General features: G+C 41.7%; 6 protein-coding genes across 6 annotated transcripts; 5 read left to right on the forward strand and 1 right to left on the reverse strand.

The window, feature by feature from the left end:
* Nucleotides 1–1471: 1471 nt before the first annotated feature.
* Nucleotides 1472–5794, forward strand: MELLADRAFT_62940 (uncharacterized protein; the record flags this gene model as incomplete). The annotated part of the gene is made up of 10 exons (XM_007409664.1): nucleotides 1472–1973; nucleotides 2037–2432; nucleotides 2511–2629; nucleotides 2702–2704; nucleotides 3325–3343; nucleotides 3404–3647; nucleotides 3716–3840; nucleotides 3906–4034; nucleotides 4092–4364; nucleotides 5469–5794. The coding sequence occupies 10 exons, from the start codon at nucleotides 1472–1474 to the stop codon at nucleotides 5792–5794; spliced, it is 2136 nt and encodes a 711-aa protein (XP_007409726.1).
* A 1753-nt stretch (nucleotides 5795–7547) lies between these two features.
* Nucleotides 7548–8454, forward strand: MELLADRAFT_106231 (uncharacterized protein; the record flags this gene model as incomplete). Its single annotated transcript, XM_007409665.1, has 2 exons — nucleotides 7548–7627; nucleotides 7731–8454. 2 exons carry the CDS (start codon nucleotides 7548–7550, stop codon nucleotides 8452–8454), a joined length of 804 nt encoding a protein of 267 aa, XP_007409727.1.
* Nucleotides 8455–9330: 876 nt separating this feature from the next.
* MELLADRAFT_86156 (Hypothetical protein) lies at nucleotides 9331–11012 on the reverse strand (the record flags this gene model as incomplete). Its single annotated transcript, XM_007409895.1, has 6 exons — nucleotides 9331–9578; nucleotides 9652–9708; nucleotides 9767–9932; nucleotides 10061–10308; nucleotides 10373–10455; nucleotides 10540–11012. 6 exons carry the CDS (start codon nucleotides 11010–11012, stop codon nucleotides 9331–9333), a joined length of 1275 nt encoding a protein of 424 aa, XP_007409957.1.
* A 2138-nt stretch (nucleotides 11013–13150) lies between these two features.
* On the forward strand, nucleotides 13151–13916 carry MELLADRAFT_62943 (uncharacterized protein; the record flags this gene model as incomplete). The annotated part of the gene is made up of 3 exons (XM_007409666.1): nucleotides 13151–13561; nucleotides 13597–13883; nucleotides 13913–13916. The coding sequence occupies 3 exons, from the start codon at nucleotides 13151–13153 to the stop codon at nucleotides 13914–13916; spliced, it is 702 nt and encodes a 233-aa protein (XP_007409728.1).
* A 1993-nt stretch (nucleotides 13917–15909) lies between these two features.
* MELLADRAFT_62944 (uncharacterized protein) lies at nucleotides 15910–16623 on the forward strand (the record flags this gene model as incomplete). Its single annotated transcript, XM_007409667.1, has 1 exon — nucleotides 15910–16623. One exon carries the CDS (start codon nucleotides 15910–15912, stop codon nucleotides 16621–16623), a length of 714 nt encoding a protein of 237 aa, XP_007409729.1.
* Nucleotides 16624–19467: 2844 nt separating this feature from the next.
* Nucleotides 19468–23471, forward strand: MELLADRAFT_106234 (uncharacterized protein; the record flags this gene model as incomplete). The annotated part of the gene is made up of 12 exons (XM_007409668.1): nucleotides 19468–19921; nucleotides 19994–20077; nucleotides 20144–20302; nucleotides 20376–20386; nucleotides 21203–21269; nucleotides 21537–21715; nucleotides 21758–22073; nucleotides 22236–22340; nucleotides 22426–22652; nucleotides 22709–22858; nucleotides 22990–23171; nucleotides 23234–23471. 12 exons carry the CDS (start codon nucleotides 19468–19470, stop codon nucleotides 23469–23471), a joined length of 2172 nt encoding a protein of 723 aa, XP_007409730.1.
* Nucleotides 23472–24721: the final 1250 nt, after the last annotated feature.

The raw sequence follows: 24721 nt of genomic DNA on the forward strand, positions 1-24721 counted from the left end.
TCGACACGGTTTTTTTCTGCAAATGAGCCTCTTTAAGCTTGCATTCTGTCAACTATTCATTGCATGTTATTCCTCTGCCGCCCGCGGGACAAGCTGGATTATTGCCCGTTTGATTGCGTGTCTTCCTGACAGATAGGGAATGTGATCTTGGAGGAGATCTTGATCAATGCTTGTACTTTGTTTGTATGCGGGGAGCAAAAAGCTCTCATCGCTGAGAACTCTGGGCTGCCCCTACTATGTACAAGATGTTTTGTCCAATCTCAAAACCAAGAAAAATCACATATCTGTTTAGAGGACGTAAACAAAGGGAGATGAAAAATGGGACTGTGTAATGTGTCATGGTGCAAAATCGTGCGAAGCATAGTTACGCGCCTAGTCCAGGACCCTTACAAGATTGCAATGTTCAAAGATAACTAATGAGATCTATAAGACCCTCAATACCAAGACAAGTCTTCGTTTCTTTGTGGAAAACTGAGTTGCTTGCAACTTCATATGTAGAGGTAATACACTTAGACAAGGGTGGTTGTTTGTTGTTTATAGATCCTCGCAAGGTGTGATGGTGGATACACACAAGTATTTATCTTCTTCTGCTTGTCCTTCCTGATATAAGATCATCTAATGTATAAAAAGCACCAGAACTTATCCAAGTCTCCCTCCTGAGTAGTCGAGTCGGGAGGCAGGGACGTTCATCGACTACACGGGAGGGAGTCACTTTGATCAGTTGACCCTCCATCTGTCAATTTGACCTTTCATCCTTGTTCCAAATTTTAACAAAGACTCATCAAAGATAACAAAAAAGGGGAAGAGTAAACACAGTGTCGCAGCGCGGGACTGTTACAGCCGTTGTGAGAATCATCGGTAAGTTTTCAGGTAATGTGTGTCGCCGAGTTTTCACCACTGGCTACTCATACAGCTGGTACTCAGACAGTAGTCTGGGCACCCCTGTATGGCTGTCTGAGACACTCTTTCCCTACCAGCCTCGACCAGGCGCGGCCAGACCAGTTTGAACCCTACTAAGGACTTAACCCCCCCACCCCAAAAGTCAAACCCCACCCCAAGTACCGTCTGAGGTACCGGTTCACCCTCGATTCCCTGAGCCGACCTCAACTTCACTCTGTGAGTCAACAAGTCAGCACAGGTGTATCATCCGATCTATCAACTCATGCACCTTCGATCAATCAACTCATGCAGCTTCGATCAATCAACTACACGCACCTCCAAGGTTCAATGAATCCCCTCACGACTCACGTGGCTTATGGCCGTCATCGCACCGCTAACAAGGCTTACGATCCTTTTAGATTTCTCTCCTCAAAAGGAGAACAATATATCATTTCCTCTGTACGTTGTCACCTTCACTCATGAAAATTTCTCACTCAATTTTTGTTTCTCACTTTTTGTCTCTTCGTCTTATCATCATATCTATCTTTCAATTTTATTGACAACCTTCTCACTATTTGTTACTGTAGTACACATGGGTGGCAAACGCATTACTCGATTCTTTACCTCTTTGTCGGCTTCTACTCCTAAACGTCAGCAACGTACTCCCCAAGCTGAAGCCGAGTTCAAGAGAACTGCTGAAAAGCGGCAAGAACGGCTTAATCAGATTATCAATCCTCCTCCTCGTATCCCTGCTCCTGCTCCACCACCACCACCAGAATGGGCCGAGATTGTCGGCAACGATGATCATGCCTGGATTGATGAGCCAGATGACAACGATGAAGATGGCGAAGTAGTTAGACCATCACAATATGTACGCCGCCGACAGTATCGAAAGTACTTTGCTAAACGTCAAGACTTCTTTCGCGAATGGGCTCATCTCGAGGATCAAATGATGGCTACGTACCTATACTGCCAGCATACCACGAAAAATTGGACAACCCAAGAGTCGTATCACGAAGTCAAACCTAGTGGATGTTCCTGTTCTCCCAACGATCATCATCCTCCACGCCAAATTGATTTGATTGACGTACTCGGTAAGTACTTTCTTATACGACTTGATTGAGATGATCAACAGCTGACCTGACTTTTCTATACAGGACATCAAAGTCCGTCCATGAGCTTCTGCAAGTGTCAACCAGAAGTTATCCAGCTACTTCACCGAGGATACATAGCCAGCTCGCCTTCCAAGCCCCGCACAGCGTTCTCGGTCCGTTACATTCAGCTCTACCACGACCTATGGGAACAATCCGGGCTCAACAAGAGCGGATATGTTCAAGGACTTATCAAATTCATCTCTAGACGTACTCGCCGCCAACTCACAGCTCGAGGTATCCAACAAAAATCTCGTATTCTCAGGGTGCCATTTTCCAATGCACACGATGTCTATGCCCGAATTTCCCGTCTTCAAACCTCTCTGCTTCATGTCGTTATGCTACATACAAAGGAAGAATTATGGGCAGCCAAGTGTGCCCAATGTTTCGGCCCAGCTGAAGGTGAAGATCCGACTGATCAAGATTTCTTCAGCATCTTCTGCATGGATGGAAACTTCCAGCATCGACACAATACCGAAGCCAGTAAGGATCAACCGCTCGATGCTGAATATCCCTCCATCTTTGTCAAGCCGACCGACATTCAAAGAAACGAGGTTGTTCTAGAAACAACATCTAATGTTGTTCTTGAAGGTGGACACGTGCGTCACTCACATTTAATTCAATTAGTAGTTAAACTACTCAATACTCATATTTCTAACTGTCCTTTGCAGAATGTGTGTTCTGACTCTCACAAAGCGGCTAATGATCTCAGGAACACATCTACATGGGCGCATTGTGACGATACTGGTCTTTTTGCAGCCTCATGCCGACACGATGTACCGTTACGGATTGCTAATATATATAAAACTGGTGAAAAGTAAGTCACAGCTTTACTAGTTTCATTTACATATACTAATACTTTTGTTTCTTTCTCCAGGCTCTACTATCCAATCGCTGTGATTCAGTCCATTCTCAAGGACTTCCCCGGCAAGAGATTTGGTGTTCTTTATGACATAGGGTGTCATCTCGAGAGGCACCTCAAGTGTGTAAGTACCATCTTTACTAGTATTGTTTTAAATAGTAGCTGATTATGTTGATTGATATGTCTGCCAGCGCGACCTGCTAGCACAGAGCACAGTTGGAGTTTGCTACATCTGTTTTCCACGCGTATGTACACGAGTGGAAATTCCAGATCCGGTACAATCCAAGATACAATGACAACTGGGGACTATCCGATGGCAAAGGTCTCGAACGATTCTGGTCTTTTTTATCAGCCTTGGTCCCATATCTGCGAACTTCAACCAGGGCTCATCGATTTTGGGCCATCAGTGACCGAACCGAACATTATACAAAGGTGCTCCTAGAAAGCAGCGGTAAGTCATGATCATTTTGACTTTATTTTATAAATTTTCTAACTGAAATGGTATTTTTAGGCAAATGGCTTTTGACCCGAATGCAACAGGCTCATGAAACTGTCAAGAAGAGTCAGACTCTATTGACTAACATCTATGCATTCCCGAATCCTTATCAACCAGGCCATCTTTATACTGAGGACTTCTTCGACAAACAATGGAAAGATCAAAGAGAAGCAATCGTTAGCCCAAAGGTTCAACAAGAAATACAAAAACTCGAACTTGGCAAACTCCTTTGTCTAGAAGCCGAACATGATAAGGCGTGGTACGTTATTTTGTCTCACTCCGATTCAATCATTGTGTCTCACATGAGATAATCTTTTGTTTTTATAGGCAGACATTGATTCACACTCCTGAACAAGCGATTGCTCGGGCTCGGTTGGTTGGTGACCTTCAAAAAAGGATTGCAGCTCAAAGGAGAAAGGTTGGTTCGGACGCAATGACTAATGATTTATCTGGTGAGTAGGTAGGAAATTTTTATCAGTAACCTATGTACACTAACACAATACCACACTTGTATCAGAAAAACATACGAATTTGTTATTGAAACTTTGGTATTCCAAAACGGCGATGCGACAGCTCTTCCTTGCTCTGAAGGAGGAGAAACATCCTCTTGAGATTGTACAGCAAGTTGGAATGTCAACTAAACTAGGTAAGTACAGTACATCTTGAATCATTACATCAATTACTAATAGTACTCATTTCATAGGTCAGCGTGGTCAACAGAAGGTATTAGCTGCCATCAAGACTTGTGCTGCCAAGTTACAACCGGCGCTTGACATCTACAGCGAAAACCTGACAGGCTACAAGGCCGCCTTCCCTGATCGTCCTGCACCGAGACCAATCACCTTTGACAAGCTCTTAGCCATCGAGGCCGATGACGCATTTTGGAACGACGGCCTCTTTACATATGACGATCAGCCATGGGCAATCGATACACCCACTCAGACTGGGATGTGTGCATTGGCCCGCTTTCGGCGAGGTAAAGAAGAGATCCGACGTCTACAATGGGAGACTCGCCGACTTATGCGATGGATGACAAGTGAATTTCGAAACCTTCAAGATCTCCTTCTACTCATTGGAGGAAACCACCCCGTTGGAGCACAATCCCCATCAACTCAAGCTCGACTCAACTCATTCCTGGACCAGCCAAGTTTGAACTCTCTGTCACTTGACACTACACAAAATGTCATCTTTACCCGGCGGTAAAGAAAACTACTGACATAGAAAAGTCCTGAGGCAACAGGAAGAGAGCTAAAAATCTGAAAAAATATGCACCTTGTTCCTAGATGTTGGGGCGTCATGACACATATTTTTTTGTATTTTACACACAGATATTGGTTAATGTACTAACAATAAAGGCTGAGAATCATCAAAAACCCACCTGTAACAATACCTGAAATTTGGCCCTTGACTTTGAAGACAGGATTTTGGAATCTTCAAACATCAATAACTTTTGCAGTTCTGAATCAAATCACTCGATTTGAAGTGCATTAAAAAGGTGAGCCTTTCCTCTACATTTTTCATTGAGACATCACATCTGTAGCTGGTCTAAAAAAGATCCTACAGAGCTATTCATGCAGAACTGTTTGAACATATGTAGAGTGTTTAAATGAATAGATAGCACCTTACCAACATTATGAAGTGTGAAGGAGAATAGTTCAGCTTTTGAATGAACCAAAGATCGAGTTATTTGGAGCAGAATTGCAAAAGTTATTGAAGTTTTTAGACCACAAAATATTGTCTTCATACTCATGACCCAAATTTCAGGTATTGTTACATGTGAGTTTTTGATGATTTTCAGCATTTATTGTTAGTACATAAACCAATATCTGCGTGTAAAATACAAAAAAATACTCATCATGACGCCCCAACATCTAGGAGCAAGGTGCATATTTTTTCAGATTTTTAGCTCTCTTCCTGTTGCCTCAGGACTTTTCTATGTCAGTAGTTTTCTTTACCGCCCGGTAAAGATTACATTTGGTGTAGTGTGAGGAACGAACAATAGCGGTGAAGGTGATCATTCATAAAGAGTTTAACAATCTATGCCAGCTTTACAAAAGTTGGAACTTTGACATCCTGGAAGTGTTCCAAATGTTGACTTCCACCCAGCCTGGTGATGCCTCTTTAATTCGTACGTGGCATTATCAGGTGGCGCAAGTGTTATATCTTGACAATCAAGAGCACTCCTCCATGATCGACGGCGATTTTGAGACTGTTATTGATGGAGTACAGGCATTCTACAACATAGCCCCTGAATTTCGGTACGATGAAATGGCCTTAGACAGGATGGAAGAAAATGTTCCAGAGGAGCCAGATGAGGATGAGTTTCCGGGAGATGAAGATATTGAAGTTGTTTATGAAAAGTTTATGCATTTAGATGAGATACATGATGTGCTGCGGGAAACTTAAGCTGGTGATGATATTGATGAATAGTTTAAGTGTCTTATGAATTGTTTAGTAGTGTTATAATTCACAATTATAAGGTTTCTATCAAATGATTAGTTGTGTTAAAATTTACAAAGAATCTTCCAAAGAAGATGAGTGGGTTTGTTAGTAAGTATTCTTGTACTAAAATAAAATGTTTTTGCAATCTATGTCCTGCTTGATATCTTGAGAGTTCAAAAATTTATACCAATCCCCCAAAAAAAGGTTTTGATATTGAAATTGGAGATTAGACAAAAGTGAACATTTGTCTAATCTCCAAGTAGGTAATTTGAGGCTGATTTGAGGTAGTAGAATAAGGTGACCCATACATTCACAACAGCTGTTGTGGTGCCAAACAAAAGCTTCAGAGTAGTGGAGAAGGATAGGGAGATTTGAGAGTTACATATGACACATGAAATGTGCAATAAATGGCTCAATGGCCGGATGAAACAGGAGTGATTTTTTGCCAAAATTGGTTAACAAAGCAAAATATTTGTATGAAGATGGAGAGTTATGAAAAAAGTTCAAAATGAAACTCAACTTGAAATTAAAAGTTGGTCACGCACGCGAGGCAAAAAGTCCATATTGCACCATCTTCAATGAGTTTGGAGCAGTTTTATACCAGAGCGGGAGGTGAAAGTGTGTTTTTGGGGTGAGAACATGCAAATAAGTATAAGAAGATGTGGAGTTATGAAAAAAATTCAAAATAAGACTCAACTTGAAATTAAAAGTTGGTCACGTACGCGAAGAAATTAGGCCATATTGCACCATCTTCAATGAGTTTGGAGCAGTTTTATACCAGAGTGGGAAGCCAAAGTGTGTTTTTGGGGTGAGAACACATAAATATTTGTATGAAGATGTGGAGTTATGAAAAAAGTGCAAAATAAGACTCAACTTGAAATTAAATTTTGGTCACGTACGCGGCGAAATTAGGCCAATTTCGACCATCTTCGTGGCCTTTGGATCACTTTTATGGTTGATGATCAACACGATTTTACTTGGAAAGACTTGTCACGATTTTTCCCAAAATCAAACATGACCACTTTTGACTGATTTTTGAGGCTAAAATGATCCCAAACTCATTGAAGATGGTGCAATATGGACTTTTTGCCTCGCGTACGTGACCAAAATTTAATTTCAAGTTGAGTTTTATTTTGAACTTTTTTCATAACTCTCCATCTTCATACTAATATTTATGTGTTCTCACCCCAAAAACACACTTTGGCTTCCCACTCTGGTATAAAACTGCTCCAAACTCATTGAAGATGGTGCAATATGGCCTAATTTCGTCGCGTACGTGACCAACTTTTAATTTCAAGTTGAGTTTCATTTTGAACTTTTTCCATAACCCTTCATCTTCTTATACTTATTTGCATGTTCTCACCCCAAAAACACACTTTCACCTCCCGCTCTGGTATAAAACTGCTCCAAACTCATTGAAGATGGTGCAATATGGCCTAATCTCGTCGCGTAAGTGACCAACTTTTAATTTCAAGTTGAGTCTTATTTTGCACTTTTTTTATAACTTTACTCCTTGATACTGATATCATCCTCTTTTGACCAAATCCGGGAGAAAAACACCTGTTTTCTCTTTATACTTCAAGCTACATTGGTGATAGAAGTTGTTTCGTGTATGTGGTGGGTAGGATTCACATTTTGACCACCTTGACAAATATTCCAAAATTGCCCTTGGTTGTTAAAACATTTGAACATATAAGGATGTTTTGTATGTATGTATATGACAGAGGCGACAACGGCGCAAATTTTGCAAAGTTACCTTTTTACGTGTTACCAAAATTTTACAAGTACTACACACGTGTAAGTTGTGATGACTTGCTCTTGATAAAATCAAAGTACCTCTTGATCTCATACTCTCATCAAAATCGACACAGACACACCACATTGTTTGTTCACTTACCAGCCTGGCCTTTTCAAGTTTAGCAGTTCAGTGGGTTATACTAGTCCTGCTTCTCTTTCTTCACACTTTTCCTGACATTTGTTTTCCAATCGAACCCACCGAAGCCATGCGATCCATCGCACCCAAACAATCAACTCCCCATAACTTGATAGATGATTGGAAGTCTACCAGCTTTATTGCTTCTATACCTGCAACAGTAAGATCAGCCTGCGAATCGCTCAAAGACGATGGTTCCAACTTCCCCGATTGGGAGTTTCGCATTGTCAGCTTGATTGAGACCATCACGGGACTCAAAGGATATTTCGATGTTGATGGAACTGTGTGCACTGACCTACGCGGTGACCAAATTATACGATACATGATTCAACATTCAATCTCAACTCAAATTGCTAGAAAGGTCACTAAATCGGCCGAATCGTCATCAGCTAAATCGTTCATGATGGCCATCAAATCCAGGTTCTCGATTCCCAACCTCAGCGCAATCGTACAAGAGTTCAATCACCTCCATCTCACATCGGATTATGATGCAACACCATCCCCCCCATCATCAGAATCCGGGGACTGCTCAGTCTCCTGGCGTGGCTTCTACACAACAACACAAACGGCTGCATCGAACATAACTCAACACCAAAATCATCGATCGGTTCAAACTTGTCTCTATCTTGTTGACATTGACGGCAAGTTATTCACTGCGGAGGAAGCGATACTAGGAGAAGTTCAAGACTAGTGATTCATCAACGCTGTAAGTCAAATCTTTACCAGATCTTTGACTACGAGTAGTATAACTAAGACTATTATACATTTATACATTCAGTTTTTGCCTACGCCTAAGGTGGAAATCAAACCCTAACCAAGGGACTCAAGTTTATTCAGAGTGTAGCAGTCAAATGTATTAGCAATCATGTTAAAGGGCGGATGAATCAGTTTTTTAAAGCAATTATATTTGGATTGATCAATTTTTCTAAGTCAGCTTTAGAGTTATTGTTTAGGTCGACTTTTTACTTGTTACTTTTGTTCTTCGTTGTTTTTGTTCTTTTTCTTTTTGATGTGACTTGCAATATAATTGAACATGTGCGGATATTACTCGTACCAAATGCAGCATATGGGCCACTAGAATCAGACAATCCTATCTGAGTACCTCCCCTCACAACCAATCGACCTGTTGCAGGTTTGATGTGAATATTCATTTCTCGCTCACTGTGTGTATGTATGAACCGTCGCAACTTTGCTTTTATCCATTGAATTGACTTTCATTTTTATTTCGTTTGTCAAGGCAATTTATTCTTTTGAACTCACTACGTGTTTACGTGTATATGTATGTAAAACAATAAGTAAGTCAGACATTTCATATTGAGTCACTACGTGTATAAAAACAAAAATCACTACGTATGTATAGAAGTAAAAAAACAGATATTTAGTCACGCGTGTATATAGAAGTCAAGTGCAGACATTTCATATTGAGTCACTACAAGTGGAAGATCAAAACTAGAGTAGAGCACAGTTTTATTTCATTGAGTCACTACATATATATAAAAAAAGACTACAGGCACTGCTACTTTTCAAAGACTACGGGTTAAAAAGAGGACATGATGAAGCTATTTGATCAGTCAGATTCTAAGGTAATGTCATCCTCGGTACCTTCAATTGGTAGGGAACCAATACCCCCTTGGTCAAGCTCAAACATTATCAATCGGCTGTCTGGTCCACTGAGTTTGGCTGGAGGTGTTTTGAGAACGTTGATATTCAACTTGCTTTCAGGTCTGGTCAAAGCGACCCAAAGTCCAAAAGCTGCAAGAGTAGAGTCGCAATTCGACCAAGGCCAGTTGCTTAAAGCGGTGTTGGTGTGTTCAGCTGAGGATGGTGAAGTAAAGTAAAACCATATCAAGTTAACGTGAGATTTTTTGTGTAATGGAAACCTGCTCACCTAGTAGGCGTCCCAACCTGGAAAACACTTCCTTCTTGATGGATTTTGCGTTGTTTCCTATATTGATATACATGTCAGATGTGCTTGATGAAAATCAACTGGCATTGATACTTACCTTTGCATTGTCGTTTGGCTTCAAGCGCCTCAGTAGAGTTACCCGTAATGTAGCTTTGAACTAGAGAAGCAAACTCCTCAGTTCCAGCCGTCTCAGTGATCAGCTCAACAGCCAGGTGCGCTCCTGGAGTAGCAACCCGGTGCTGAAAGTTGTGTGCAGCCACATGCTTTGAGACAGCAAAAAAAACAAATTCGCAGTTGCATGACGTCGCAATGGGAGTTGCCTGGATATTTAATAAGTCAGTTTATGTACATATATCAGAGTAAGATAATAATGACAGGTTTATCTCATTACCTGGGCAATAATGTTAGTCAAGAACGTTTGAACTTGCTTTTCTGATTTTTGCAAGGAGGTCGGATTAGCCTTGAGGACTGTTCGAGGCTGAACGATTTGACGTGCTCTCTTGTTGCTAACAATTTTGTCGCCAAAGTCAAGGTCCACATCGGGCAATGGAGCCTTGAATGTTGCCTTCGCCTCGGGTGACATGTGTTTCCACATCCTCGAAAGCTCGCTCATGGCCTGACCGTTTGCTACACCTCCATCTGACCCGTGAACACAAAGATGTAAGCAAAGGCTCTGTGTAGCGTCAGTGAAATAGTTACTTACGTATTTTAAATAGCTGCTTAGCCTTGTCGCTCTGCAAGAATCGGTTCCATGCTGTGGCCATTCGGACTGCGATACACTTACCCCTAAAAAGACAAGATGGTGAAGATGTTAGGAATTGTGGAATTGTGATTGGATTTAATGTCGTCTTGAAAAAACTGCCCACTTACCAAGTTGCTTCAATAGCTGAAACAGATACCCCAATTTCGAGGGCCATCATGGCAAGCGCATGCTGTTGACTTTCGTGGAAAGCGATCAGCTTGTCCATCTGGTCCTTATTGATTCCAGCGGTGGAGTTCTTCTCGGCAAGGCAGCGCAATTCCTCAGAGGTCATGCTTAACATGCGCTCTTTCGAAATTGGAGCCTTGGTCTGGTCGATAATCGTAGTAGACTGGTTAGAAGCAGTGGACGTGTTGATGATGCCGTTATTGAGAAAGTTATTCATCAAAGTCCGATTATTGACTCGGTTGGATGTGGAGACATTGTTGTTCGCGTTGTTGGTTTGGTGAGAGGAAGGTAACTGAGTTTGTGTGGGATCGGGTAGGGAATTGGTTTGTTGTTGTTGATCAAACAGTGCTGACGCAGCACGTTCAAGCATGGAGATCATGGCAGCTCTTGGCTGGTCGTAGAGGAAAGGAAACATTGGAAACGGCAAGATAATCGAATGAAAAAATAGAAAGATAATCAATTGAAAAAGGTAGTCAAATGAAAAAGATAGCCGAATGAAAAATGTGATGAAAGCAAAAAATAGGAAGATCAGTATGGATCACAAAACAAAATGGACAGAAGCAAACAAGATGATAAAGACATATATACGTACAATTTTGAATGTGACAAATGAGTAAACCTTACGACCACCGTACGCCTAATTGTGATGTAATTTGTTTTGAGCCGGTGGATATCGGAGTCGGAGTTGTTAAGCGGAGATTGGTTGGATCGTATTGATATGATATGTTTGGATGGATGGTCTTCTATCTATTCCACGAGAATGGTTGACTCGAACCTTGGTGGTAGTTGATTGAGTTGATTGAGATATGCTGAAGGTGTCGAATGGCGGACTTGAGCCGTCGTGGGTGTTGACTTACAGAGTGAAGTTGAGGTCGGGCTCATGGAATCGAGGGTGAACCGGTACCTCAGACGGTACTTGGGGTGGGGTTTGACTTTTGGGGTGGGGGGGTTAAGTCCTTAGTAGGGTTTGAACTGGTCTGGCCGCGCCTGGTCGAGGCTGGTAGGGAAAGAGTGTCTCAGACAGCCATACAGGGGTGCCCAGACTACTGTCTGAGTACCAGCTGTATGAGTAGCCGGTGGTGGAGTTTTAACTCGCCAGGCAAAAACTCGTTCAAAACTCAATTTTGGACTTGAACTGTGTTGACAATCATTGCGTACAGAAGCCAGGTGTATTGACAGCTGTCAAACTCCTAATTGAACAAGTGACCCGCAGGCTCTCATATATTCTCGTATAGAAGCATATCGGCTTTGATTATATATACCTTTTCCACCACATCCTTCAAGGTTATGTCGCTCTGCGCACTACATGCAAGGTGGTGACGCCGCGGGTGCGGCGTCGCGCTGACCCCGGCTCAACCCCCCGCCTTTGCAAGACCCCCCCCTTGGGTTTTGTGCGGCGTCACCGCGACCCCGCATCCGCGGGGTCAGCACTTTGCATGTAGTGGCGATTAGCACTTTGCATGTAGTGGCGATTAGCACGTCTAGTTACCAGCGTGGCACCTGATCAGGACTCTTGGGTTCAAGTCCGCATGCCCCTCTTTTTAGAGGGTCTTTCCCTCAATCTTGAAGTCAAAGTTCAAGTCATCATATTTTTTAATTTTGAAATCACTGTGTTTTTGTTGTGAGCGTGTAGAAAACATCTTAAACGCGTTGACCGCTGCGTCAAAAAATTGTCATATGGGAACAGTTTCAACATCAAAGGTCAAAAAAATGAGGCATGAGAGATTCGAACGGCAACATATCGGTAACCAGGTCACTGCTGAAGTCGTTGACACTGTGGGCAAATCGACGTCGCAAACATGTTTGCGACAGTTGGACGTTTCGCACGCGGTGAAACGTCCAGTTGACGTTTCACAGCCTGTCATGTGTGCGACAGGTTGAATTTTTTTGCAACAGGTCGCTCTCGCCTGCGTCAAGTTTTTTTTTATGCTACACTTTCCATTTGTTTGCGACACCTCGTCACCGCATGAGACACCCCCGACCTCGGAATACACCACTCCAGATTTCCTTCCTTTTCGCTCAGCAGTCTACGCCTCTAGTACATACCTCCACTCGATCCGGACCACGGCCTCAGGGTCCATTCTACAACTTCGGATTTCCTCGACCTAGTGAACCGCCTGACAACCTACCAGTTTCCCTTTATGGATTGACTCGGCAGTCCCCGACGGTCTACCCCAACCTACCGTGAGTTGGCAACCACTGAGCATAGCCTCAGGATCCTCCGTCGATACTTCGAACAAGCCTAATTGTACTGTTTTTTCTCATAGGCTGCCACGCATCCGTCATGAGCGAACCGCCTGACAAATCTACGTCGTTCCCCTTTTGGCTCGGCAATCTAACCCGATTTGTTGGTGAGTTGGCAACCCCTGAGCTCAGGTTTCTCGGTCGAATGTTTGAACAAGGCTAACCGTTTTTTTTTCTCTCATGTTGAGTATAAAAGGAGCTCGTAGCACGTCCCTCGGAAAGAAGCCTACTCCTCCCCTTTCCATCATACTCGGTTCATTAACCTTCGTCTCATCTTCATATCCTCACTTCCATCCATTTTTCGTAACTATGCAATCTCAATACGATGGTTCAGACGTCCCACCCACCGCCACTGGTCTTACACCCGAAGCTGTAGCGGGAATGATCCAACAGAGCTTGCAGGCTCAAGCAGCTCAATTCGAAAATGTTATCAGTGGTTTAAGAGCTCAACTTGAAGAGTTCAAGGATCTCAGCGGCCAATCCTCGCGTCAGAAGAAGTCTACGTCGAACACCACCCCGGACACTTCATCCAACCGAGACCGTTTGAGAAGTTCATCCTCTCAAAACCCGTTTACGACTCCCTCACCTGCTGTCAAAGCACCGCGCAAATCAAAGACCCCGGTACCTTCTAACAAGCCTCCTGCCGCCTCTTCTGAACGCAAACGACATCCATTGCAAATGACATCAAGACAGATTCACAAAGATTACCAAACTACCAAGGTATGTGTTGAATTTCTGCACATGACTTTCATCAGCTCACGCTTGTCTTGCTTACGTTTGATGAATTACAGGACGCACTTTACTTCCACATCAAGGTCTTATGGGGCTTATTCAAGGCCAATGATGTCCCTCCCATCGTCGATCCCGAACTCTTGAAAGAATTCTACACACGATTTTCGTCCGCAGAAGAGGTTGAATCCGTGGTTGCAGACCCCTCAAGCGCTGATCTTGTTGCTCAAAACGACATCAGGACCCTGCGAGACTTGCGTACTGGCAATAATCGCACCAAGATGGGACGCGGAATGGCCAACCTCGACCAAATGTACATTTTGTTCATTCATGGAATCTTAGCTAAGGTGGGGATCCGTGTTTGGGCTCCTGACCTCCTCGATTCCCACGATTCCCTCTACAACTCTGCCTGTCGAATCACTGCCCTCACCACGTTTCGCCAGCTATTTGCATCGGGGGCCTTCAACTACATGAACGTTGTGGTGATCAATTTATGGGATCAATTAAAAAATTCACAATTACCAGTTTACCAGTTTATTAGCAGGATTCAGCAGGAAAGAAAATTCGAAATGGAGGTTTTTGATCAATTGAAGCTCTTGTAGGCTTATGTATTGGTCATTAGGTCAACATTACATCATTTTTATTTCACATTATATATTAAGATCATTATAGTTTACTTACAAATTTATTACAAAAAGAAAGAAAGAAAAACATAAGAAAAATTCGAAATTATAGGTACAAAGGTTGGAAAATGGTTTTTAGGTTAGTAAAAATAAAGTTATGGGTATTATGAGGTTAGAATATGAAAGAAAAACATTATATTATACTATGACAATTTTAATCTTCAAGGTTGATAAGTAGAAACAGAAGTTATTAGGGAAAAGGCACTTTTTCGAAGTTGGTAAACAAGAGGTACACGTGTAGTTTGGTTGTGTAATAGTGGTAGTGATTGAATTTAAGGTTGCCAAGAGGATTTTTTGGGATTTTTAAGGTTATAGATGATGATGTCATATTACAAGAGCAAGAAAAACAGAGTAGTAGCTGTGAAAAGTGAAGAAAATGGGTGAAATTCGTGGAAAATGGAGGTTTTCAGCTAATTACATATGTCAAATGACGTCAGAATAGGTTGGTAGATGGCTCATTCAACGCAGAAGAGTGGATTACATAATGTACAAACTTTAAATCATTAGTAATGGAGGTGTGTGTAAAAAGTTATAAGGCAAATAAAGAATTGGTGTGAATCTCGAATTTACAGTCACAAGTCACATGTAACACTAAAAACTTTAACTTCACAACTCAATATCTTACTCATCACTCATCAGAAGTAGGTCATGTAGGTGTCAGAAATGATCAGTAACACGTGGGCTACAAGATGCACTTTAGTAATCAAAAATTGGAGCACATCTGAAAAAATTCGTAATCTCAAAAATTGGTTTTCAGCTAGTTTACAAGGAAAAAATCACCTGTATTCATCATAAGAAGTGCTGTACATCATATTATTGCGTCATTTATCACTTTTAGCTGTGAAAATTACATCATTTATTAGTAACAAAATCATTACATTGCGTCATCATAGGGTTTTTAGGGAATTTTGGGCGGATTTGATTGGTTTTGAGGCTGTTGACCATTGTAAAAGTTCTAGTACATTGTTATATATACTTTGAGAGGGTTTTGGGACTGTTGTTCCCCTTTTTTTCTTTATCATTTACGCCATTATTATTTTGTTTATCATTATAAACTTATTTTAATAGTACCTGGTCACTTAAATACGCCCTTTATTACAAATTATAAAGAGAAATTTACTTTAGTTTTATAGTCATAAAGACTTATTGGGAATAATATCAATCAGATATTGCTTATTTCTTTTAGTTATCAATTGGGAATAACACTATAGCAGTGTTGATAGTAATACAAAGTGTGCTTTTGAAGTTAAATTACGTGTGAAGATATATTTCTCTGGTGCCTTATCAGTACTCAATACAACAGAGCTCTTTCTGATTGTGTTGTTTTAGAAGAGCAGTCCTTAGACAACTTCTACTAGTCATTTTATTAGTGGATTATCCTCTTCCAGCTCTGTATAACCCTTGTTGGGTTATAAGTTCTACAACGTCAACCCGAAATACGCCGAGTCGATGTCACTTTTTATCGCTACTTACAATCATTTTGTCCACTACTGGTCAGCTAGGAAGCTTCAGACCGAAATGAAAGAAGCCGGGAAAGTTCATGAGCTTTCTGTAAGGAAGAATATCCAGAAACATCGGGAACGGGTTAGTTTGCCAATGTACTCATAAATTCACAAACTCTTGAAGTGGTACTGACGTTTCATTGTGACTTAGACCATGCAGCATCGCCTGGCCTTCCTTGAAAAAGATACCAATCGTAAAAGGCCCAACCATCAACGATATATCAAGATTTGTTCAGAAATCGCTGCCCATAGCGATGATGAAGAACATCCCGATGGAACTTACCGCGTTATCAAGACGTTACCGTACCGCTCGAAAAACACCTCGAAATTTTTCAGAAGACTCGACATAGAAATGAAAAAGGCCGATCAGATCTCTGGGAAAACTGTCAAGAGAGAGCCGCGCAGACTGCCGAGAGATCCCCTCCCATCTATATTCACCAGAGCTCCCAAAGAATTACCAATCGATTTTTACGATCCCCAGTGGTTTTCTCAACTCAATGCTGGTCAAAAGCGGCTCATTCCGAATGCTGGGCAAGTGGCTTTCCTCCCTGATGTGTCACAATCTCTTCTTCCTACTCCTCACCCCGACGAAAAACTTTCTGATTCTGCCTTCACCGCCAAATACCTCAAGAGTCGCTCCGAACCATACAGAGAGGCTTTGGATGATCTGGAGGATGACGATGATGCTGACGATGACGAACACGACGAGGAACTATCAAATGGACCTGGCGTCCCTCTCACCGCTGCCAACATGGAGACTTCTGATGAATCTGATTGCTACTCCGATGGAGATTTTGGGTCTTTATACGATTCTACCGATGATGAAGCAGCTCCTGCTGCTGATGATGATATCATCAAGGACTCGTAGCCTGATGGATGGCGTGGCTCTGGACTTGGGCAGATTTGGGAGTCTTTTTTTTGTTTTTGCTCTTATCTTGTGTTGTTGAAACTTGTGCGCGTGTCCGAAATGTTTTCTGCTCTGTCTCATCATCTCATGTGTTGTTTGTGGGATTTCTTGGGGTGTTGGTGTCTTGTTAGTAATGAAGTCTTGGATGGTTTGGGTCCGAAGATGTGCGTAATGCATCATATTTCAGTCCGTCGCGTTTGAGACACATGTACTACATTGGCAGGTTCAGAGTCGAGGAAAAAGGTCCTCCGCTGTACTGAGCAGAAAGTCCCACTTCTCTTGACGTACATGCTGTCTGAAATTCCTGGGAAATGGAATCAAACGTGTGCCCCTCCTGATCATCCGCTTCGAGATTCGTTCAGGGGCTCGTTGGGCTGTGTATACATCCTCATACGTAATATCATCGGACGTTTGGTCCTTGTGGGTGAGAATGGGGACTATAAAGGCGCGTCCAAAAGGAATTTTTTCTTGCAACTGCCACATCCCACAAACTGGGTCGAAAATTTGTTCATCGGCTACTCTTGATTTCGGCTCAGCAACATCATGTCTCACATTTCATGGGCGAATCTCCCTGAGCACATCCTAATCAATATATTCACCCAAATCCCCGGTCGTATTCCTAATCGCGGCCAGGGATGTCAACCAGTACACCTTACAAGGGTATGTAAGCATTGGTACCAAGCTGGTTTACGGATGTGAGTCACATTTCAGGATACAAGCGCGTTCTCAGTTTTAGTGATATCATGCTTTGGTTAGATTATGGAAGCGGATTCGAGTTACACTGCGCCAAATTGCAAATTTACCGTGGAGTTTAGAAAATTGAGTAGACATAGAAAATTATAGAGAAGCTGGCAAGGGTCAGAAAAATATGAAAAAATAATGGGAGGGCCCTTTGATGCATTCCAATTGTCTGGCATATTTTTTCATATTTCTAAAACCACAATGCATATAACACTACACAAAATATAATATCTCCTGGGCAGAAAATATAAAAACCAACAAACAGTGATATTGAGCAGTCTTGGAGAGAGACAAAAATACACATATTGTTCCTATGGCTGAGACCTTGGATTTGAGTATTTTTTTGTATTTTTAGTGTGCAGATTGTTGACTGTACTAACAAAAAACCTCCCAGTTTCTCAGATTACAACCTGTAACACAGATTGGAATTTGGCCAAGGGGTGACAAGGGGATATCTGGAATTCTATATCCCTCATATCTTTTGCAATTCTGGGTCAAAACACTTGATAGTTATCTGATTAGGAAGCCATGAAATGCATTTGAATGTTATGTTAATGCATCAAATCTGTAGCTCCGCTACAAAAAAACCTATTTGTCTTCGAAACAATTTCCTATATATCCACATAGATATTCTTTGGGATTAGATGCAGGTTTTTTGTCTCAATGAAAGATATAGTCACAGAGTTTGGCTTTCCAATGAGCAAAAAATCAAGTGGTCTGACCAAGAATTGACAAAGATATAAGGGATTGTTGAATTCAAATTATGCCCTCCAATGTCTGTTACAGGTTGTAATCTAACAATCCTGGAGGTTTTTTGTTAGTACAATCAACAATTCTCACACAAAAAATACAAAAAAATACTCAAATCCAAGGTCTCAGCCATAGGAAAAATATGCATATTTTTGTGTATTTTTGTCTCTCTCCAAGACTGCTCAATATCACTGTTTGTTGGTTTTTATATTTTCTGCCCAGGAGATATTATATTTTGTGTAGTGTTATATGCATTGTGGTTTTAGAAATATGAAAAAATATGCCAGACAATCAGAATGCATCAAAGGGCCCTCCCATTATTTGTTCATATTTTTCTGACCCTTGCCAGCTTCTCTATAATTTTCTATGTCTACTCAATTTTCTAAACTCCACGGTAAATTTGCAATTTGGCGTAGTGTTAGTGGGGTAGTAGCGTTAATCAAACTTAATATTATTGCTTTGGCTCGGCCGGATCTGGCTGAATTGATCAACGAGCTCTACATATATGATACAAACTTCTTCAGCGACATTTGCGAAACACATTGGGCTACCATATCTCCTGAAGATAAGGGATTTGCAGTTGATTTCGTTTGGCCATCTTTTTGTCGCCTCGATTCCTGGTTGCCAAACGGTTCCACCTATCTAAAACGCTAACTTAGATTCTGTTCTTCCTTCATTCCCGTGACGCGTTGTGATCTTATGTATCTCATATCTTTGCGTGTTGACAAGTTCGCGCTTGATGGTTGTTTGGTGATCTCGTGACGCGTTGTGTTCCTATCGGATATATTTTACGTGTTGACAAGTTCGCGCTTGTTTGTTAATTGGGTATGTTTGCCCTCAAAATTGTGGCCGAAACTTAAACTTGCAGACGTCTCCACCTTCTTTGTTTCTTGTGCGGCTAATTATGTTGATTGATGATGGCTGCATTGAGGGATGGGCACATTGTTCAGTTGGCAAGGGTGGCATGAATACGTAATACATAAATTTTAATCATATGTGTGATGAAGTAATGGTTTGATCGCCGAAAAAAGGAAGACATCATATATACGTGACAAACTATGGTTGTACTGCTTAATTGATATTGGCATATGGTATGCTCAGCGAAGCTGATGAGTCAACATTCAAGATTTGTGCCGGGAATGGATATCTTATTCAGCTGAAGGTGATCGTGATCGTGTTCAGGTCATCGTGTCGAAAGACCGAATATAAAACTCATCATTTTGTCACTGGATGTCTCTCTTCGTCGATTCATTCTATCTTTGTGTCTTTTCTTTCTCCGTGTCTCTTCTTTCCTTGTGTCTTTTGTTCCTCGTCATGCCACCTTTTCGCAATTGGAAGAATCCAACTCCAGATGATCTTGCCTTCTTGAACACCTTGGACGCGCGCGCCAAGTCTGAAATTTACCCACTACCAATCACCGCTCGGGCTCATCCATGTGTTAGAGCTGGTATGGAACAGTGTTTTGTGTGTGGAAAATTCGGTCACCGTAAACCCTGCCTTAGCAAGAAAAAGTATGGGGCACCTTATTTTCCCTTTTGGCGGAGAACGAACAACGGCCGGTCGTATAGCATCAACAAGCTCAGATTGACTGATGAACAACTCGCTGTGGCGAGCCTTTCGGAGGCTGGTACGTTCTCATCTCCTGACGCGGAGAAACTTCATCTGATCAGCGAGTGGTGTGTTTTAGTCGAAGTGGAAGAAGACGAGGTAGATATTATGCAATTGTCGTCCGACGACATTGCCCTCCTGGAAGCGGCGGAAGAAAAGGGTAAGTCTTCTTCTTGTTACGCGCATGGATAAAAAGGAGAATAACTAACATTCTGGTTTGCTGGGTATCTAGCTTCGTTAAAAGCGAGCAGTCAAATCCAAGCGTCAGTAGTCTCGGGAGACGAATCAGATGAAATTGATGAGCTTGATGAGCCCAGTAAGTACTTGGAATTCCATGTTCACTCTCGAAAGCCGCGAAACTAACTTCCACCAAACGTGGTAGCCGGGGAAGCAATGGTCCTAGCCGCGAAACCACGCTCCACGGTCACTGGCAAACAAGTCACTCACAAGAAATTACGACGCTCTGGAGGGGTGTGCTACCATTGCTTTGGCCGCGTTGGGAGTGGTCGTATCTCCGGAACTTATGGCCTCCGATTCCCACGTGAGTATCTTCAAGTCTCTTTTCGCAACGGATCACAGATGTTCACTGATCTATACTTTTCCCTCCATTCCAGCTGGCCAACGCGTGCGTGCGCGCGTTATTTCTGTTCGAAATGGCTCAGAAATCGGTACAGCTCACAAGATACGCTGGACCCCAGTTTAACGATGTTTCCAATACGTGGATGGGAAAGATGACTTATTTGACGTGAAGTGCAACCGATGGATGACCAAACATGTATCAATCCACAATATTTTTTTTAAAATTTATAGGACCCTTTCGGAACCAGAATAACCAGATATCGAATGACAACACATGAATCATTCCACGCTTGTTCTTTTTTTTTATTTCTTGCTGTATATCGGTGTGGCTTTCAACCGAACAATCCGTAGATTCTTTTTGGACCCAGATATTGAATGACCACACATGAATCATTCCAACAATTGTTTTTTTATTTTTATTTCTTGCTGTATATCGGTGTGCCTTTCACCCGAACAATGCCCAGTTGGCTTTCAACCCCAGAATAACCATGTATTCTTTCCTATTTCTATGTCTTCACATGAGGCACGAAATGTGGGGTTAGTCCATGTAAACGTGATCCAAAAAGAAATGACAATCAAGAAATTGACATTAAAAGAGAAGAGAAAGTCGTGTAAGAATCCATCCCAAAGGAGAGATAATCCACGAGTTCCCTTCAGGAGTGACGGACTTACGACAAGATGACCTAATAGAGAAACACCGTATTACTTCACTAAACAAGAGGTTGGAAAGAAGGCTCGAGTCATATAGAAGAGAAGCTCTACCTCCTTCTCCTTTTCGCTCCTAGTAGCTTTCCTTTTAAGAATTTTTACTTCTACCCTCTAAAGACTACAGTAACCATCTATTACCACTGATTCAATTTAGTCTAGGAACTCTAATAATTATCAATTCCCCTATATTGATATTAATCACTTACAAGTTATCTACAATTGTAAGAAATAAGAAATATAAATTTCTATTTTTTGAATAGGCGCTCGAATTTCCCTGCATCATTTCTCTTATAAGCCTATCATCATCATTTAAATTTTCTTATAAGTCTATCATCATCATTTAATTTTTGAATCTTCTCTCGATTTTCCTACATCCTTTATCTTATAAGTTACATCGATCTCCTCTCATTTAGCATATTCATCTTTATAATTAAAATTTTCCTACAATTAAAATTGTTATCTAATTCATAACTCAAGTTTTTCATTAGTTTCTAGTAATTCACCGTCACTACCTTTCCGTTATCAACTTAATTCAGAAAACGAAATGGCTAACCCCAACTCTTCAACTCGAATTACAAGACGTACCAGAGGTGAAGAAGTGGAAGAAGGAGCGGTAGCTATAGCCCCACCTTCCTCTAATATTACCAACCTCGAACAACGTGCACCAGTTGATGAGATGGAAGGTACCGATAATCCTGTAGAAGAATAGTTAGATGGTGAAGCCATAGAGGAAGAAAGAAGAGACGCAGTAGCTAGATCAATGGAGAGTGATCATGAAAGTTATGATGAAGATGAAGATCAAGATTCAGAAGACGACACTTACGATGCGCAAAATGAAGAATCTGATCCAGACTCGTCATCATCATCTCAAGACGATTCGTCTGATCCTGAGAATTCATCATCAGATGAGTCGACAAAGGAATCATCAGACGAGGACTCATCCTCTGGAAGTTCGTCCGAAGATTCGTCTGAAGAGGAAGGTGATACAGGGGAGTCCAACGAAACCATCAAAAATGGTAACAAACGTAAGAACAGTCCGAAAAATCACTCCTACCACCAGCTCCCACTGTTTGAGCGCCCCGAATACGGGAAGAGACGTGTAGTCTATGTGTTACACACAAATCCAGGTGGTGCCCTCCACTGGAAAGACATATGATCTAATGAAAAAACTGTTATTTGATGAACAGGTGACAGAAAATCCTTGAAAGCTATCGACAAAGTCATAGCGAAAGCTATGCGCGCACGAGAAAAAGCGAAAGCCCGATTAGCGGAAAAGAAGCTAGCTCTGAAAGGTGTGTAGTGACTATGATCCATTAAAATAGTGATAACAAGATAGTCCAGTTAAGCTTGGGTTACCATCTTTTCCTGTTTCATTAGACAGGAAAGCCATGTCGAAACATGGGAAACGAACTACCTCTTCAAAGGTCAAGTCTTCCAGTAACAAGAAAGATATCAAGAAAGAGAATGGAATAAAGTTTCAGAAAGGAGAACCCTGCAAATCGATGTTGCCTACGCTGCAGACCTATTGGGGAGAGGCAATGAAAACTCTTTCCGAAAGCGTTCCTCTCACAGTCCTCAACCCTACCTTTGTTCAGAAAGACAAGGTAGAAAGTAGAAAGAACCAACCAGCATCGTCGACGTCTAAGTCTAATCGAAACAGAGGTCTCACCCCCCCTTCCGAATACTCCATGTCCTTCGGAGAATGGATCGATGGGATAACCCTACTAAGAAGATACTTGAAGAAAACGTACAATTTCTCAATACTGGCAAACCAGTTGAAGACGCACGTGAAGCATGTAAAAGACATAAAGTACGTGATAACTACCTACTAGCTAGGATGACATGAAGAAAAAGTGAAATAGAACTAACTCGCTTCAAAATAGGGAAGCTACTGAATGCTGGATGGTGGCGTTACGATACGATATAATGTTTCGTGAACAGCTTTTTGGCCATAGAGGGAAAGGAGTTCCCGTACCAGATGCGAGTATTTATGTAGAAAGCTTCGAACGAGCAGCAAAAGAAAAAGCAACTAGACAAGGCGAGTTTTCATTTGGTAATGAAAATCCTTATGCAAAAGGAGCCAGGTTTGAACATCGAGACCCAATCACGGGAATGTGGGAGGAGTAAGAGTCAACTTCACCTACCTACACATAAGATAGTAACTAATACCTTTACCTTATGTTAGATCAGCAGCAAGAGAGTCTAAGAAGAGAAGAGGACAGTTGACCAGACAAAACTCCTCCTCCAACAGTAGAAGAATCCCGAGATTACCGAGAGGCCCACGCCTCCCAGATATTATCGAAATGCTACCACCCGCAAGACGCGAACCGGCGCAAGAGGGAAACCATAGGACGAACAGAGGTGGAGTTCGTAGAGGTAGAGGAAGCGCGGTTAACATCAGAGGAAGAGCACGCCATATGTAAGCGATTTACTAGCGAGTGATCACATTACTAGTTCTTTTTCCCTCCTTTATAAAGGAAATAGTAGTAAAATTTTTTTCAAAGATTCCTTTTTCTTGATTGTGCCTCGAATTCACTCTCCCAAGAGGGAGAATTTGTTATAAGTCCTTTATCCTTTTCAATCGACTGTCCTTACCGAATTCCCCACACACATGATACGATCTACTAAAAATGTAATTGCTTAACAATGGTTAAAGAAGACATTGTATGATACGTGTTAGAGACTAAAAACCTTATGTTAGATGTAAAGACTAAGACGCACCAGTAATGACATCATGTGTTCTCATTTCATTTCGTGTTCAGTCCCAAAATTTCATTGAGATCGAATGACGAGACTCGATCCGGAAAGGAAACTCGCGATTGCAACAATCCGAAGGATCTAGATAACCAAGAAACAGAACCTGAATATAGGAACCTTCTAGGACAGTCTAGATTGAGGATGATAGAAGAATCCGTATCCTCACGATGGCCAAAAGGACCGACTTGTGACATGAACATTGAACTATGGGAAGCAGAATTAAAAAGATACGATCTGTTACCTAAATATGACTTTGTCCTAGATGGTTTTAGGAACGGTTTTGACCAAGGAATCCCCGATCATAGAATAGGAAATCTACCTTTCTATTGCCCACAAAATCACAAATCGTCAGAAGAAGTTAGAGAAAAAATCATGGAGAACATTAAAAAAGAAGTTAATGAAGGCAGAATGTTTGGCCCGTTCACAACAGAAGAGTTACAAACAAGATTCCCCTTCTTTCGATCAAGCCCGATGGGAGCAGTAACGAACGGAGACGGTTCGTTTAGGCCGATTAACGATCTTTCTTTTCCAAAAAATGATCCCGAAATCCCAAGCGTCAACTCGTTTGTAGACAAGGAAGACTTTAAGACAACTTGGGATAATTTCTCAATAGTGTCTGAGTTTGTAGCAGACGTGGAAACTCCTATCGAGGCAGGCCTTTTCGACTGGGAAAAGGCCTACCGTCAAATAGGTACCCTACCGAGTCAGTGGCCGTATCTCCTGTTAACATGTTTCCTCGGATTCCAATACGTAGACACATGCATATCCTTTGGAGGAGTTGGAGGTTGCGGTAGTTTCGGTGGTCCAGCAGACGGGTGGAAGGACCTAGTGAAGAAGCATTTCAGATTAAAAGAAGCGTTTAGATGGGTAGATGACAATCTACTCATCAAAGAAAAATCTAACAAGGTAAACATGG

This window comes from Melampsora larici-populina (assembly GCF_000204055.1).
Source record: "Melampsora larici-populina 98AG31 unplaced genomic scaffold MELLAscaffold_17, whole genome shotgun sequence".
In the NCBI taxonomy this organism is placed as follows: domain Eukaryota; kingdom Fungi; phylum Basidiomycota; class Pucciniomycetes; order Pucciniales; family Melampsoraceae; genus Melampsora; species Melampsora laricis-populina.